Source organism: Syngnathoides biaculeatus, chromosome 3 (genome assembly GCF_019802595.1).
Source record: "Syngnathoides biaculeatus isolate LvHL_M chromosome 3, ASM1980259v1, whole genome shotgun sequence".
Lineage (NCBI taxonomy): Eukaryota > Metazoa > Chordata > Actinopteri > Syngnathiformes > Syngnathidae > Syngnathoides > Syngnathoides biaculeatus.
Window position 1 is genome coordinate 33,712,427 of NC_084642.1, and position 17,878 is coordinate 33,730,304.

Consider the following 17,878-nt stretch of genomic DNA (forward strand, 5'->3'; position numbering starts at 1 on the left):
GCTTGCCTGGTGAGGGCGAGCAATGCACGGTCATTGGAATTCGTTCCACCACCTCTCCACCTAAATGAGTAAGAAATGTTAGACCCGCCCAATTAAAAGTACAATGTCATGAAAAAGTATTTGCCTTTACCAAAATCCTTTTTTCCCCCTATCGTTTTCTCACTTAAATATTTAATCACGGGGGAAAAAAATAAAAAAAAAAAAAAAAAAAAAAATCGAACCTTATAAACAAAAAGTGTTTTTTTTGTGTTTTTTTTAAATGGTGAATTTATTAAGAAACAAAAACACCAGGCTATCTAGCCCTATGTGGAAAAAGAAATTGGACTGTAAACCTAGTAACTGGTCATCATTAGCAGCGACGACTGAAATCAAGTGTTTTCTAGAACTGGCAATGAGTCTCTGTGGAGATATTTTAGTTGGATGTTTGATGCTGAATCATTTTAATTTGTCACACCCAAGTATGATTGGCTTGTTTTCCAGGTCAGGTCACAGCACTTCAATCGGAATCAAGTCCAAACTTTCACGAAGCCACTGCAAAATCAACTATGTTTTTTTAAGCCATTGAGAAGGCGACTTGCTGGTGCATTTTGGACCATTGTCCTACTGCAGAAACCATATGCACTTAAGCTTGAGGTCTCAAACTGAAGGCCAGCATCGTCTTGGTAAACGGCAGAATTCATACGATCAGAGAATGTTCCAATACGTTTGGATACATTACCCGTCAACACACAAAACTGAGTTTGGGCTCACCCAGTGTTCAATTTTATGCCCAATTCTTTTAAATGTATACACCCTGCCCCTTGGGGACAACATCAGGAGACAGCATCAACTCCCACAGTTAAGCAGATGACGCATTGCTGTGACTCCAGATGATAAGGAGGGAACAGATGCCCTTCTTAACTGTATTTTAGACATTAAGAGATGGATGGCAGGTAACTTCCTACAGCTCAATCAGGACAAAATAGATTTAGTTCTCGGTCCTGAAGCCAGGGGAAAGAGAAACTTTGACCAAACTCACAAGATTTTGTACCTTCAAAATGTGTTAAAAACCCAGGTGTCATTTTTGACTCTGCGATTACATTTAATCCACAAACAAAGAATTTAAATAAAATGGTTTTTACCATTTGAAGATTATAGCCAGGTCCGCCTGATTCTCAGGGTAACAAAAGTTCTGATACACATGTTTACTCCTGTCGTTTAGGCTACTGCAATGCCCTGCCCTCCACTTTACAACTCCTCCAGAACTCAGGTGCTTGTGTGCTTACCTTTTGGTTAGCAATAGTTTTCACCTTGGAACAATTTTGTCCAGTCTCTTCTTTGTTGTCGTTTCACCGTCATGTAATGGAGGGCGGCAGTTCTTTACATATTACATTCAGCATCCCTTTGCAACTTCCTTGATGAATCTTGGGGTAATTTTGGGGGGCTAGCCAGTTCTGGAAAAGTTGAGTACTGTTTGAGATTTTCTCAATTTGTGGATAATGGCTCTCACTGTGGTTTCCTGGATGCTAAAGCTTTAGAAACTGCGTTGTAACCCTTTCTATGCTGGAAGATGTAAATTACTTAATTTCTCATCTCTGGTTGCATTTTTTTTTTTTTTTTTTTTAAATCATGGCATTTTGTTGCAGCTTTTTGAGATCGATTGGCCGGCTTCATTTTTTGAGACAGGTTCAACTTAAGTGATTTTGAATGAAAGGGGTTGTAGATACTCAAGCTTGGGTGCGGTCAGTAAGGATGAACTCATATTTCCCCCAAAATGTACTTAACCACAGTTAACTCACGATCCCACAAGTGACCAATTACTTTTTCCATACATGGTCAGGTAGCTTATGTTTTGAAACTTTTAAGTTAGTTTTACCTTATTTATTACACTACCTGAAGTACTAAAGTGGGGAAACAAAAGAAAAAAAAGTTTGACGGGGTAAAATATTTTTTCAAAGCACTGTACATGCAGTAGTGAGTTCATACCAATGTCATTAAAATTCAAGTGGTTTTAATCAAGGTGGCATTGTAAATTTCAAGTTTACATACCAAATTTTAAATGGGGTTTGACCAGCATTCTCACCTCCTGATCGCTTGACGTCATTTCCCTCACAAGAACTTGTCACAGAGTTACATCCCACAAATGCACAACACTGGTAGGCGTAAGGAACGGAAATAGATCTACAAGCAGAAATGGCAGTCAGAGAAATGTTTGCGACAGTCTTAATATTCCAGTCTCCATCCATCCAAGACAAACTCAGCAAAAGCCCTGCCCTGCTAGAATGTTCTAATCATTTTAAATTGTTACTGTTACAAATAGGACATAACTTGTGCCCAGTGGCAGTATTTGGAGGCGTGGGAATTTGGAGGCAGGTGCACCGTGCTTGGCCCGTGATACCCCAATCTTGACATTACCCCCTAATATTGTGAACAAATGATATAGGGGGCATGCAATGAACAACACAGAGAAAGTATTTAAAGATGTGTTTCTTGGTAATGTTTTCTTTGTAGAATTCCATAGTTTATGGTGACTAATTTACTGACCTCACAGAGCAATAATCTGAAAGTAATCAATCATTACAGGCTAAGGCTTCTTAAAAATCGCATGTGGCACTGCAGGTTGCCTGCACGTAGCTTGCCTTCATATTCAACCCACCTGCTTAGTTTTGAAAATGTCGTGCAGCTCTTCACCGAGTCAGAGGTTTTGCTATGGCTAGTCATTTCTGGCAGCTGTTTTTACTTTTCCTCCCATAACCAGGAACAAAGCAACAACAATGCCGACTGCGGAAGCAGGTCTGCTTAAAAAATGGACCTAAATGACCAGATATGTCTAATTATGGTGCAAAATCAATCAAGGAGGCGGCGACGTATGTGGAGCTGGGAGAACGGTGAGTACGTCTTCACAGGATGTGACTAAATGGACCAATCAGAGAGATTAGCTCTGAGGCTCTCGCAGCGCAGCAACTTTTCTATAACGTGTGTGGCGGTAGGCTACGCACAAGCTACGCAGAGGTGCTGGGTGGGGCAATGCGTAGGTCACGTGATACAATGGGGGCATTGTCAACTGCACGACTTTGGAAATATAAAGTTGCCAATGCATTAAAATTCACTCCCAGAGCAATGTGTCCACATTTATCTGAATTTATATTCTATTCATTTTCTATTGCGGGAGTGCTGGAGTCTATCCCAGCACCAGTGTCTTCGGGCAGGAGGCGGGGTACACCCCGAAATTGTTGCCAGCAAATTGCAGGGCACACAGACAAAACCAATCATTCTCACATTCACATCTAAGGGAAATTTGGAGTCTCCAATTAAAGCATGATATTTTGAAAATTTTGTAAAGGTCGATTCTGTACCAGTCATAAAAATAATTGCTCATTTGGGGTCGCCACAGCGTGTCATTTTTTTCCATCGAAGTCTGTCTCGTGTATATTCCTCTCCAACACCCACTGTCCTCATGTCTTCCCTCACAACATCCATCAACCTTTTCTTTGGTCTTCCTCTCGCTCGTTTGCCTGGCAGCTCCATCCTCAGCACCCTTCTACCAATATATTCACTCTCTCGCCTCTGGACATTTTCCAAACCATTGAAGTTTACCCTCTCTAACCTTGTCTCCAAAACATCACACTTTAGCTGTGCCTCAAATTAGCTCATTTCTAATCCAATCCAACCTGTTCACTCCAAACAAGAACCTCAAGATCTTCATTTCTGCCACCTCCAGTTCTGCTTCGTGTTGTCTCTTCAGAGCCACCGTCTCTAATCCGTAAATCATGGCCGGCCTCACCACTGTTTTATAAACTTTGCCCTTCATCCTAGCAAAGACACTTCTGTCATATAACACACCAGACACCTTCCTCCAGCTGTTCCAACCCCGCTTGGACCCGTTTCTTCACTTCCTTACCACACTCACCATTGCTCTTGATTGTTGACCCTAAATATTTGAAGTCGTCGACCCTTGCTATCTCTTCCTCCTGTAGCCTCACTCTTCCCCCTCCACCCCTCTCATTCACGCACATATATTCTGTTTTACTTCAGCTAATCTTCATTCCTCTCCTTTCCAGTGCATGCCTCCATCTTTCTAATTGTTCATCCACCTGCTCCCTGCTTTCACTGCATAACAATATCATCTGCGAACATCGTGGTCCAAGGGGATTCCAGTCTAACCTCATCTGTCAGCCTATCCATTACCACAGCGAACAGGAAGGGGCTCAGAGCTGATTCCCTGATGCAATCCCACCTTCACCTTAAATTCTTGTTACGCCTACGGCACACCTCACCACTGTTCAGCTGCCTCATACATGTCCTGTACTATTATAACAAATTTCTCAGCCACACCAGATGTCCGCAGGCAGTACCACAGTTCCTCTCTTGTTACTCTTTCATAGGCTTTCTCTAGATCCACAAAGACACAATGTAGGACCTTCTGACCTTCTCTGTACTTTTCAATTATCATCCTTAAGGCAAATAATGCATCTGTGGTACTCTTTCTGGGCATGAAACCATACTGTTGCTCAGAGATACTGACTTCTGACCTGAGTCTACCCTCCACTAGTCTTTCCCGTAACTTCATTGTGTGGCTCATCAACTTTATTCCTCTATAGTTGCCACAGCTCTGCAAGTCCCCTTAGATTAGTCAGATCTCAAACTTCAAAATTAAAATGTAGTAGTAAAAGTAGTTTGCTGATGGAATGAAAGGGATTAGAATTTGAATTTTGGCTTCCATTTTGCAAAATCTAAAAGAATTGTAAGAAGAGGAAAGTCAAATAAGTCTTCTCCTTGTTCCTATCCACATAGGTGTGTGTATTATATAGTATGTAAGTTTCTTTCGGCTCATCCCGTGAGGGGTCGCCAAAGCGTAACATCCCAGATGAAGGCTCATATTTGTTTGAGACAGTTTTGACGACGGATGCCCTTCCTGACGCAACCTCTCTCGAGGAGTAGAGGTCCCAGTGAGATACGAACTCACAACCCCTGGTTTACCAAACCAAAGCTCTGACCACTGCAAATTCAGATAAAGCAGGTCAAAGACATAGAAAGAGGAGGAAAGCAGCTTAGTCGGCAGAAGAAGAGGCATGCACAGACCCTATAACTGTGTGTAGGGACTTTGAATGTTGGGACTAAGAGAGTAAAAGCTCAGGAGTTAGTTGATATATTGTTTATCCAAGAGAGCAAGTGGAAAGGGAGTAAGTCTAGAAGTTTAGGAGCAGGGTTTAAATAATTTTACCATGGAGTAGATGGCAGATCGTGTTATGAGGCTGAAATTTGAAATTGAGGGTATTGTATAATGTGATTAGCGGCTATGCCCAACAGGTAGGATGTGACCTGGAGTTGAAAGAAATTCTGGAAGGAACTAGATGAAGTAGTCCTGAGCATGAGAGAGAGAGAGAGAGAGAGAGAGAGAGAGAGGAGAGAGAGAGAGAGAGAGAGAGAGAGAGAGAGAGAGAGAGAGTTGTGATTGGTGCAGAATTCAATGGACATGTTGATGAAGGAAATGGGGGTGATGAAGAAGTGACAGTTAAGTACAGCATTCAGCAAAGGAACTTTGAGGGTCAGATGGTGGTGGAATTCGCAAAAATGTTGGGACTAAGACAGGAAAAGCTCAGGAGTTAGTTGATATATTCTTTATCCAAGAGAGCAAGTGGAAAGGGAGTAAGTCTAGACGTTTAGGAGCAGGGTTTAAATAATTTTACCATGGAGTAGATGGGAAGAGAAAAGGAGTTGGGGTTATTTTAAAGGAAGAGCTGACTAAGATTGTCTTGGAAGTGAAAAGAGCATCACATCGAGTGATGAGGCTGACATTTGAAATTGAGGCTATTGTATGATGTGATTAGCGGCTATGCCCCACAGGTAGGATGTCACCTGGAGTTGAAAGAAATTGACCCCTCCGTACAGGGCACTTAACCACGCCTCCTGAAGTGACATCATGCCACGTGCGCCTACGTCAGACAAACAATTAGCAAAAAGGGCGGCACAGCAAGAAAAGAATAGAGCGAAACTGTCCAATTTACCGGCTGATTTCTCACTCGCATTCTTAGCTAACAGTGAAATATCGTTGAAAAGCAGACAGCAGGGCTTCAAGTATTTCAGCGAGGGGTATTTCAATGGTATTTACATGCATATCGATGGAGAAAGCATTGATATTAGCGTGAGATCTTTCCAGAGTCAGAGGAAGACCGAGAAGCCACATAATATAATATATTATAACCCAAAGACGAATTCGTCATTGACAGTTTCCTATTTTCGTGTTACATATCACACTTGTGTGCAGAATCTGTATATGTATCTGTATAGTCGTTTGTGAACCGCCGTATGAAGGAAAAGAAGAAGGCGAGGCTTGATTTACGAGTTGTTTCTCTCGTTTTCTTTGTGTAACGTCACGCGCTCCCCTCAATCATTCACACGTAGCTATGTTATGCAAGCGAAGAACTGCTAATTCATTTATATGAGACATGTATTGAAAATCAAATATAGGGCATACCTTCATGCAAACACAGTCTGGTTTACCGTAGCCGCGAACAAAGGGACACGTTTGTGCAGTTAGATCATCGCAACATATCGCTCAACACAGATCAACTGTCAATCATTCACACGTAGCTATATTATGCAAGCGAAGAACTGCTAATTCATTTATATGAGACATGTATTGAAAATCAAATATAGGGCTTCCCTTCGTGCAAACATATCTGTTCCAGTTGATGGATTCAGTTGATCATGCGGTCTTCCACAAAGTTTGATCCATCAAAGACATTTTTCGTACTGGGTCTTCGGTTTTGGAAAGGGTATGAATTGAACTCCAACTAGCCTTTCAGGATACCTGTCATCACTATTATAAAGTCCGTGACTACACCTCTTAACCATATCTATTGTTAAATAACCCATATACGAGATAAAACGCTAACAGACGCTATACTGGACAATGCAACGTTGTCTGAGGGAACTGCGGGTCAAAAAAAAGGGGGCGTGGTTTATGCAGATCTCTGGCCTCTGACAGCATAGGAGGGTGGTGTGTAGGATGACTTTGGTAGCAGGTAGGAAGATTAAGAAGACTAGAAGCACAGAGAATCAGGTGGTGGAAGTTGAGAAAGGAAGAATGTTGTGTGGCCTTTCGGAAAGAGGTGAGACAGGCCCTAGATGGACAGGAAGAGCACCCGGAAGACTGGAATACTACTGTCAAGATACTCAGAGGCAGGCAGGAGAGTACTTGGGGTGCCTTCTGGTAGGAAAGGGGAGAAAGAGACTTGGTGGTGGAACCTCAAAATACAGGAAGTCATCCAAAGAAAGAGATTAGCGAAGAAGTGGGAGAGGTGGAAGTAATACATTGAGATGCGACGTAGGGCAAGGGTAGTGGTGGTGAAGGCTAAACAAGAGGCATATGGCGACATGTACACCAGGTTGGATACGAAAGAAGGACAAAAGGATCTCTACAGGTTGGCCAGACAGAGGGATAGAGATGGGAAAGATGTGTAGCCAGTAAAGGTGATTAAAGATAGCGATGGAAATATGTTGACTGGTCCCAATAGTGTGCTAAATAGATGGAAATAATACTTTGGGAAGTTAATGAATGAAGAAAATGGGAGAGAAGGTAGAGTAAATGAGGGAACTATAGAGGAATAAAGATGATGAGCCACACAATGAAATTATGGGAAAGAGTAGTGGAGGCTTGACTCAGGACAGAAGTATCTGCGAGCAACAGTATGGTTTCATGCCTAGAAAAAGATGCATTATTTGCCATGAGGATGCTCGTCGAAAAGTGCAGCGGTCAGAAGGAGCTACATTGTGTCTTTGTAGACCTAGAGCAGGAGTGCTCAATGAGTCGACCGCGATTGACCATCTATGGCAGGACGGCATGCCAAAAAAACAAGCCAAAAAAAACAAACCAAAAAAAAAAAAAAAAAAAAAAAACGTCGGCCAATGGTCCCTCTAAACTGCGTGTGCGCAATTGTGCCTTCTATAACAACAACTGCTGCTCCGCCTATCTTACCTTACACCCGTCCACCACAGCTGCTTGAGTTAGCAATACAGTCTGGGCAACGTAGAGCAAAGACAAGCTACAGATGCTGCTTATGTTTACTTTTCATATTAATGGATAAAGTTAAAAAAGAAATGCTGTTGTTTTAAGATGCAATGACTGTCAGAGTATGTGAATAATCGAAGAAAAAGTGGTTATACTGGATGAGATTTTCTCATTTTTAAGTGGGACAGGTCTGGTCTGAAGCCAAAGTAGAAAGTGCAGGATAAGATGGCACAGCCTGATCCAGGAGAAAACACAGACAATACAGTGCACAAAAAGCTAATTCTGTATTTAAAATATAGGAGGCAACATAATATTAACCTTAACCATTCCCCAAAATCTCACAATACATGGCCGCGGTCATCCTCCCCTTAATACAGTGCAGTCATCCTGTCCCAAGTGCAGAAAAACACCCCCAAAGCATGATGCTACCACCCAGATGCTTCACAGTAGGGATGGTGTTCTTGGGATGGACCTCATAAATCGTCTTCCTCCAAACACAGTTAGTGGACTTATGACCAAAAAGTTCGATTTTGGTCTCATCTGACCACAAAACCTTCTCCCATGAATCCTCTGTATCACCTAAATGGTAATTGGCAAACTTATGATGGGCCTTGACATGTGCTGGTTTGAGTAGGGGAACCTTCCGTGCCATGCATGATTTTAAACCATGACATCTTCATGTATTACCAACAGTCCCCTTGGAAACGGTGGTCCCAGCTCTTTTCAGGTCAGTGACCAAGTCCTGTCGTGCAGTCCTGGGCTGATTGCTCACCTTTTTAAGGATCATTGAAACACCACGAGGTGATAACTTGACTGGGGCTCCATTCTGATGCAGACTGACATTCATGTTTAGCTTCTTCCATTTTCTAATGCTGCTTGGCAATTCCTCCGTAGCCCTTTCTAGCCATGTTGAGTTGTACAATTTTGTCTCTGGTGTCTTTGGACAGCTCTTTGGTCTTGGCCATGTTACAAGTTTGAGTCTTACTGATTGTATGAGGTGTACAGGTGTCTTTATGCAGCTTACAACCGACTTCACACAGGTGGAGATGGACTTTTAAAGGGAGACTTACAGGTCTCTGAAGGTCAGAATTCTAGCTGATAGACAGGTGTTAAAATACTTATTTGCAGCTGTATCACACAATCGTTAAAAAAATAAATAAATCATACATTAAGATTTTTGTATTTTTCCTTTTAGATTATCTCTCTCACAGTGGACATGCACCTACGATGAAAATTTCAGAACCCGCCACGATTTCATGTGCACTGCAATTGGCAGGCAATCAGTTCAGGGTGTACCCCGCCTCCTGTCTGTTAACAGCTGGGATAGGCTCCAGCACTCCCACGACCCTTGAGAGGATAAGCGTCTAAAAAAATGGATGGATGGATAAACATGAAACACTTTGAAGCAGTAAGTCTTAAAAATGGAACGAGCATGAAAGGGAAGGATTTCCTGCGTTAGCTTGAGTAGGGGCAATACCTACTTTCAAAGTTAGACTTTTTTACGAGATGTCCCGGGTCATCCTCGGGATCTCTTTCCGATGGGACATGTGCGGAACACCTCACCAGGGAGGTGTCCAGGAGCCATCCGAATCAGATGCCCTGCCTACGTCATTTGGCTCCTCTCAATGTGGAGGAGTAGCGGCTCGATACTGAGCCCCTCCCGGATGATCGAGCGTCTCACCCTATCTCTAAGGTAGAACCCAGACACTCTACGGAAGAAACTCATTTCGGCCGCTTGTATCCGAGATCTTATTCTTTCTGTAATGACCCACAGCTCATGCCCATAGGTGAGGATAGGAACGTACACCGACTGGTAAATTAAGAGTTTTGTCTTTCTACTTAGCTCCCTCTTCACCACAACGGACCGATACAAAGTCTGCATCACTGCAGACGCTGCACCGATCAGTCTGTCGATCTCCCACTCCATTCTTCGCTCACTCGTAAACAAGACCCCAAGATACTTGAACTCCTCCATTGGGGGAAGGACCTCGTCCCCGACATGGAGAGGGCACGCCACCCTTTTCCGACTGAGGACCATAGTCTTGGATCTTGAGGTGCTGATTCTCATCCGACCTGCTTCATACTTGGCTGCGAATCACTCCAGTGACAGCTGGAGATCACGGCTCGATGAAGCCAATGGAACCACATCATCTGCAAAGAGCAGAGATGCAATGCTGAGGCCACCAAACCGGACACCCTCTACGCCTCTCGGCTGTGCCTAAAAATTCTGTCCATAAAAGCTAAGAACAAAATCGGTGACAAAGGGCAGCCTTGGTGAAGTCCAACTCTCACTGGAAACAAGTCCAACTTACTGCTGGCAATGCAGACCAAATCCTGACAGCGGTCGTACAGGGACCGAACAGCTCGTATCAGAGGGTTCGGTACCCCATACACCCGAAGAACCCCCCCACAGGACTCCCCGAGGCACACGGTTGAATGCCTTCTTCAAGTCCACAAAACACACTTAGACTGGTTGGGTGAACTCCTATGCACCCTCGGGGATCCTGCAGAGGGTGTAGAGCTGGTCCACTATTCCACGACCAGGACGAAAACCACATTGCCCCTCCTGAGTCAGAGACTCGACTTCTTGATGGATCCTCCTTTCCAGTACCCTTGGGTAGACGTTACCAAGGAAACTGAGGAGTGTGATTCCTCTATACTTGGAACACACTCTCTGGTCAAACTTCTTGAAAAGGGAGACCAGCACACCAGTCTTCCAATCCAGAGGCAATCTCTCCAATGTCCATGTGATGTTGCAGAGGCGTGTCAACCATGACAGCCCCACAACATCCAGAGCCTTTAGGAACTCCGGGCGATTCTCATCCATCCCCGGGGCCCTGCCACCAAGGAGCTTTTTAACCATCTCAGTGACCGCAACCCCAGAGATAGAAGAGCCTGCCTCAGAGCACCCAGACTCTGCTTCCTCGTGGGAAGGCGTGTTGGTGGAATTGAGGAGATCTTAGAAATATTGTCCCCACCGACTCACAACATCCTGAGTTGTGGTCAGCAGCACCTCGTCTACACTATACACAGTTTTGACGGTGCACTGCTTCCCCTTCCAGAGACAGCGGACGGTGGACCAGAATTTCCTGAAAGCCATCCTGAAGTCGGTTGCCATGGCCTCTCCGAACTCCTCCCATGCCCGGCTTTTTGCCTCCTTCTTCAGCTTGGCAGCATCCGAGTGTTGGTGTCTACCAACATGTACGTGGTTTCCCGCCACGACAGGCACCGACCACCTTATGGCCACAGCTTCAGTCGGCAGCCTCAGCAATGGAGGCGCAGAACATCGTCCACTCGGACTCAATGTCTCCCGCCTCACATGAGAAAAGCTCTTTCAGAGGTGGGAGTTGAAATTCCTTCTGACAGGGGAATTTGTCAGCCGTTCCCAGCAGACCCGCCTGCCACGACGGACTGGCATCTTCTCAAACCATCGGAGCCAACTCACCACCACGTGGTGATCAGATGACAGCTCCGCCCCTCTCTTCACCCAAGTATCCAACACATGCGGTCGACCATTGAATTGCGACCATGCGGTCGACCATTGAATTGCGACCTTGGGTGTCCTGATGCCAGGTGGAGACTTGGACATTGATAATGCCTGGAATGATGTGCCTTTGATGAGAGATGTGGAAACTCTTGTTAGATCTGTATATTCCACTTTTTCTCGGTCCACTGTGAGGAAGGGCAAATTGGAGGCCTTAGCAAAGATTCTTGATGAGGATACACTGTCATTCAGGCCGCTGTATGAAGTGCGACCAAGCTGTGAATGCTGTTCTGTACAACTACAATGTGCTTGAAGAATACTGCAAAAGAGAATTCACTGTTAACAGAGATCCAATGGTAAAGTTACAAAAAGCTGAGTGATCCGAAGTTCAAGTTTACTGTCACTGCTCTTGGAGATATTTTAGGTGAGCTAGCACAACTCTGCCTCACTTTACAAAGAAGCAACCCGACTGTGATGGAAGGACACTGCTTTACTGGAGCAAAGCTTGAGAAGTTATGTTCTCAATACTTGAAGGAGAAGGATGTGCAATGGAGTGACCGTGTCAAAGAGGCAACGGGGACCTCATCAGCTGATGACAGAAATACTGATGGGATTACTTTTTTTTTATTAGTAAGCTCTGTGACCACGTGGATGCTCGTTTTCCAGAAGATGAATTAAAGGAGTGGTCTGCATTTGACATTGAAGCATTGAGCTCAGACATCAATTTTGACTATGGATCAGCACACATTGGTATACTGGCAAAGAGGTATGAGGCCATTCTCCACCACCCACAGTCTATGCAGGCCATAACAGTCAATATGCTGACTTCAAGTACATAATGAAGCAAAAACTTAAACAGAGGAGAATAAGCACATTCTCAAATATGGTGGCTGCACCACTTAAACGTGAGGAGCTAAAAGAGATCTCACAGCATGTGGATATTCGTGCTACATTTCAAGCTTCCAGTGCAGATTGTGAAAGAAGATTTAGTTTGATGAATCATATCAAAACATAATCCAGAAACCATCTTGAAGTGATACATTTCGATAAACTAATGCGCATAAAGTCAATGCAAGAAGCAGATGGAGCCGTCAACCTGGACAAAGTGTACAACCATTGGAAAAGTGAGACGGACAGATGTGAAAAATAAGGCAAAATTCAGATTTGTGCATATTCTAGTGATATTTATTAAGATGTTTTATTTATGAATGTTAATCATTAAATTATATTATGACCTGATAATTTATGGGTAGTAGAAAAAGAGTAAAAGACACTATCACTAGCTACAGCACACATCATTGTGGAAAGTGTGAATGTTTTAATGTAAGCAAAATGTTATGCCTGAAAGGTTTGTATCTCTCTTTTCTTCCAAGGCAAAACACTCACCCATGCCAAAACTGGACCTCGCCGACCTAAGCCAAAGGACCCTCACACATAACATACTACAAGTCTCATAATGGAAATTGCTGTTGTAATTTGTTTTAATAAGCCATGAAACTTTCTATGATCCTAGGTGTGATACGTGTGTGTGGCCACAGTGAGCATTTCTGATGTTGCTCACAGCGGTCCTCGGTGTGCTTAGGGAGCTTGTCTGTATGCTCAGACATATGAAAAATTAGAGTGAACATTGGTGACAAGTGTACTGTATCTCCAAATGACAAATTTTCAAGTTTTCCAACTGCTTGTACCGATAGATTAGAAAGTACAATTGCTTTGACAGTCTTTGCCTACCTATTCCTTCTCTTCTCTCTGTGACACTGTTGTAAGAAGCATGATAAGGACTGTATCTTATTCGCTACCACGGAGGCGATTATTCGTGACTTCCAAAGCATCGACACTGCATGCTAAGAGAAATTTTCTCTCTGCAGTTTGGTAGCCGGGTTTTGTAATAAAACACCATGTACCAAGCAGCTGTTCAATGTGGACATGCGAGTAATGTCAGATCCTGGAATACCCCCAATATTGGTAACAATCAGCCATTAATGAGTCCATATTCAGTGATTACCGTAACGAAATACAAACGTTCCGTAATATTTGACAGCTCAGACTACACCAATTATTTTCTCCTCAATCCAAATTCTTCTTTATTGGAAGACATTCTTGGACAATTCTTTCCCACCAACTTTGTGGGAACAGTATGGAATAATTATGTTTTTCCATTTAATTTTCAGCTACTGTGGTGTCTATGCCAGTGGTAAAAATGTACTTACATATAAGTTGATTAAGTTAAAGTTAGCTGATCGAAATTTTGCAAATTCATTCTTCAGTGTTACCTTACCTGAGTTTGGGTAACTGCCTTAGAGTCAGCACATTTTTCATCTGTGGGTTCCCTGAGAGTTTCAGTTGATTGAGGGTACTCAGTCCATTCATCGAAAGCACAGTCAGAGAATTCATACTCAGATCTCTGCAAGGAATGGTTGTACACAAGGCATTTAATATTATGATATAATATACAGCGTTGTAGGCTGTGTGGTATAAATTAATCATTTATACTTACAGGTTAGTAAGAGTAGCAAGGCTCAGAAATGCATCTATGTGAATAAATTTGATTTTATTCCTGCTCAGGTCTCTGTGAAAAAGCAGAACAATCAATGTATGGAACACAACAGGGCATCCAGCATGTATGTGTGCGGGAGTGAGCGAGAGACAGACAGAAGTGAGAGAAAGAGATAAATTTACTTACAGCAAACGAAGAGCAGTTAGACCTTGAAAATGTTGCATTCCTATTTGCTCAATTTGGTTGTGCTGAAAGGTTCTGTTGATTGAAAACAAGAGGCCATTAAGACAAATATTCGTCTTCTTAAGTTTAAAGATTTTAATCTTTTGTTGCAATTTAAAGCTCAATCATTATTATTAATATCAAAACTCACATCTCCTGCAGTCGGACACAGCCCTGAAGAGATGGTAACTCCTTGATCTCATTGTAGGACAAATCTCTGAAAAGGAGAACAAAGACGGCGAATTAGCTCAGTGGGAACAATAGAAAAGAAGGCCTGACGATAAAGGCTAGACAACATGAAAAGAATGGAAACGAAGAGTTTCTCACAGTTTCCTTAGGAGCTTGAGATTGTCACACAGATCATTGGGAACAGATGATACCTTGGTGCCCGATAGTGTCCTGGGGAAAAAAAAAAAGAAAAAAAATCAGCAGCTACCACTGTCATGCACATTATCAAATTATCAGTGATTCTGCATCTAGGTTCCCTCACAAGCTCTCAATGTTGTTTGTCAATGTGAGGATTGGGAAGTCATGCATCAAGCCTGCTCCACGCAGCATCCTGGAAAACATATGTGAGAAAATACACAATGTAAATGGGGCAGCAAGGAAATTTGAATTGAATTTGAAATTTGAACACACAATGGATCTATAATATATAAATAACATTGTCCCTGTCGGGTGGGATCTTTTATTTATCAAAACCACCATCTTACAGGAAATAAAATTAAAAAGAATAAATAAAAATTTAGATTCAATCAATTTAATATGCTATACTAACAAAAATACTAATACAGTGAAGAAAATATTTGAACATTCTGCTATATTGCAAGTTTTCCCACTTAGAAATCATGGAGGGGTCTGAAATTGTCATCGTGGGTGCATGTCCACTGTGAGAGAGATAATCTAAAAAGAAAAAGAAAAAAATCATAATGTAGGATTTTTTTAACGATTTATTTGTTTGATACAGTTGAAAATAGGTATTTGAACACCTGAGAAAACCAATGTTAATATTTGGTATAGTAGCCTTTGTTTGCAATAACAGGTGTCAAACATTTTCTGTAGTTGTTCACCAGGTTTGCACACACTGCAGGGGGGATTTTGGCCCACTCCTCCACACATATCTTCTCTAGATTCGACAGGTTTCTAGGCTGTTGCTGAGAAACATGAAGTTTCAGCTCCCTCCAACGATTTTCTATTGGGTTTAGGTCTGGAAACTGGCGAGGACACACCAGAACCTTGATATGCTTCTTATGGAGCCACTCCTTGGTTTTCCTGGCTGTGTGCTTCAGGTCATTGTCATGTTGAAAGACCCAGCCATGACCCATCTTCAATGCTCTGACTGAGGGAAAGAGGTTGTTCCCCAAAATCTCACAATACATGGCCGTGGTCATCCTTTCCTTAATATAGTGCAGTCGTCCTGTCCCATGTGGAGAAAAACACCCCCAAAGCATGATGCTACCACCCCCATGCTTCACAGTAGAGATGGTGTTCTTGGGATGGAACTCATCATTCGTCTTCCTCAAACACGGTTAGTGGAATTATGACCAAAAAGTTCCATTTTGGTCTCATCTGACCACAAAACCTTCTCCCATAACTCCTCTGTATCACCCAAATGATAATTGGGAAACTTAAAACCGGCCTTGACATGTGCTGGTTTCAGCAGGGGAACTTTCCGTGCTATGAATGCTTTCAAACCATGATGTCTCAGTGTATTACCAACATTCACCTTGGAAATGGTAGTCCCAGCTCTTTTCAGGTCATTGATGAAGTCCTGTAATTGTAGTCCTGGGCTGATTCCTCACCTTTCTAACAATCATTGAGACCCCACGAAGTGATATCTTGCATGGGGCTCCACTCCAATTGAGATTGACAGTCATGTTTAGGTTCTTCCATTTTCTAATGATTGCTCCAATAGTGGACCTTTTTTCCACCAAGCTTCTTGGCAATTTCTCCGGAGCCCTTTTCAGCCGTGTGGAGTTGTACACTTTTGTTGCTGGTGTCTTTTGACAGCTTTTTGGTCTTGGCTATGTTACAAGTTTGAGTCTTACTGATTGTATGTGGTGGACAGGTGTCTTTATGCAGCTAAGGACCAACCTCACACAGGTGCATCTGATTTAGGATAATACATGGAGTGGAGGTGGACTTTTAAAAGCAGACTAACAGACCTTTGAGGGTCAGAATTCTTGCTGATAGACAGGTGTTCAAATACTTATTTGCAGGTGTATCACACAAATAAAATCATATATTGTGATTTCTGGATTTTTCGCTTTAGATTATCTTTCTTACAGTGGACACGGACCTACGATGAAAATTTCAGACCCCTCCATGATTTTTAAGTGGGAGAACTTGCAATATAGCAGGGTGTTCAAATACTCTTTTTCTTCACTGCATATAGAGGGGTCATTGCTTTAAAATGCATTTAACAGATATTTAGTTATCTGTTCAAGAATCTATGGCAAGGGGGGGAAGAAGCTGCTGGAATGCCGTCAATCGTTTTGGTTTGCATTGTTCGGAAGTACATCCTTTGCTGGACATTTTTGCCAATGGAGTTGATGTTTGTCTCCCACTTCAGGTCCTGTCAGACTAACTCCCAAGACTTTGGTGTCGACGGTTGACACAAAACAGTTGGACAGCGTGAGAGGCAGCTGTGGTGAAGGATGCTTCCTGAAGTCCGCAATCATTTTTTCAGTCTAAAGTGTGTTCAGATCTAGGTTGTTTTGACCACACCAAAGTTCCAGCCTCTCTACTTCATGTCGATATGCAGAGTCTTCACAGTCTATGATGAGGCCAATGACTGTGGTGTCATCTGCGAACTTCAGCGGTTTGACCGCTGGGTGCCTTGAGGTCATTTGTGTAGCGCAAGAAGAGCAGCAGGTTGAGGACACAACCTTGGGGTGCCCCAGTGCTGATGGTGCGTGTGGATGAGGTGGTCTCCCCCAGCTTCACCTGCTGTCTCCTGCCCGTCAGGAAGTTGTAGATCCACTGGCAGATGGCAGGCGAGACGCTGATCTAGAGAAGCTTAGAGGAAAGGAGGAGGGATGATGGTGTTGAACGCAGAGGTGAAGTACATGAATAGGATGCTCACATGGGTTCCGTTGCTGTTAAGGTGTTCAAGGATGAAGTGCAAGCCCATGCTGACTGCATCATCCGCAAACCTTTTAGCTCAGTATGTAAACTGTAGTGGGTGCAGCTGCGGAAGTGACGTTCTTGAGGCGGTCCGCTCCAAGGCATTCAAGAGACTTCATTACCAAAGATGTCAAGGAAATGGGCCTGTAGTAATTTAGACCTGAGGTTATTGAGATTCTCGGGGACCGAGGTAATGGTGGAACATTTGAAGGAGGTTGGTACTTCATACAGTTTGAGAAACCTGTTGTGGATCTTTGTGAAGACTGAAGCAAGTTGATATGAACAGACTTTGAGGTAGGATAGGCACACAAGGTCTGGGCTTGCCACTTTGTTGATAGTTTGAAATGTGAAGATCTACCTCACGTCCCATTCATGGGTAGTCAACAGATTCTGAGAAGTTGAAGTGGTTGGTGGTGTGACTTCGCGGGTGTGTGGAGAGAGAGTGTCCTTTTCAAACCTGCAGTAAAAGCTTTTTCAGGTCGTCGGCCAGCCCAATATTGTTGCCCCCGCTTGTAATTAGTTAGCAAGTGTAATCCGTCCCTGACTCATATTAACA

The 17,878-nt window shown here is 43.1% G+C and overlaps 1 protein-coding gene across 3 annotated transcripts in view; it reads right to left on the reverse strand.

Annotated features, from left to right (window-relative positions):
* The window catches only part of lgr4 (leucine-rich repeat containing G protein-coupled receptor 4), a 72,710-nt gene that overhangs the window by 5,785 nt on the left and 49,047 nt on the right, over positions 1-17,878 (reverse strand). For all 3 annotated transcript variants that reach the window (XM_061815509.1, XM_061815510.1, XM_061815508.1), the window contains 8 exons: positions 14,687-14,755; positions 14,524-14,595; positions 14,348-14,413; positions 14,161-14,232; positions 13,975-14,046; positions 13,756-13,881; positions 2,063-2,160; positions 7-60 (listed from right to left, as the gene is read on the reverse strand). In XM_061815509.1, the coding sequence (XP_061671493.1) occupies positions 7-60; positions 2,063-2,160; positions 13,756-13,881; positions 13,975-14,046; positions 14,161-14,232; positions 14,348-14,413; positions 14,524-14,595; positions 14,687-14,755 (629 nt within the window). The remainder of the gene's footprint in view (positions 1-6; positions 61-2,062; positions 2,161-13,755; positions 13,882-13,974; positions 14,047-14,160; positions 14,233-14,347; positions 14,414-14,523; positions 14,596-14,686; positions 14,756-17,878) is intronic.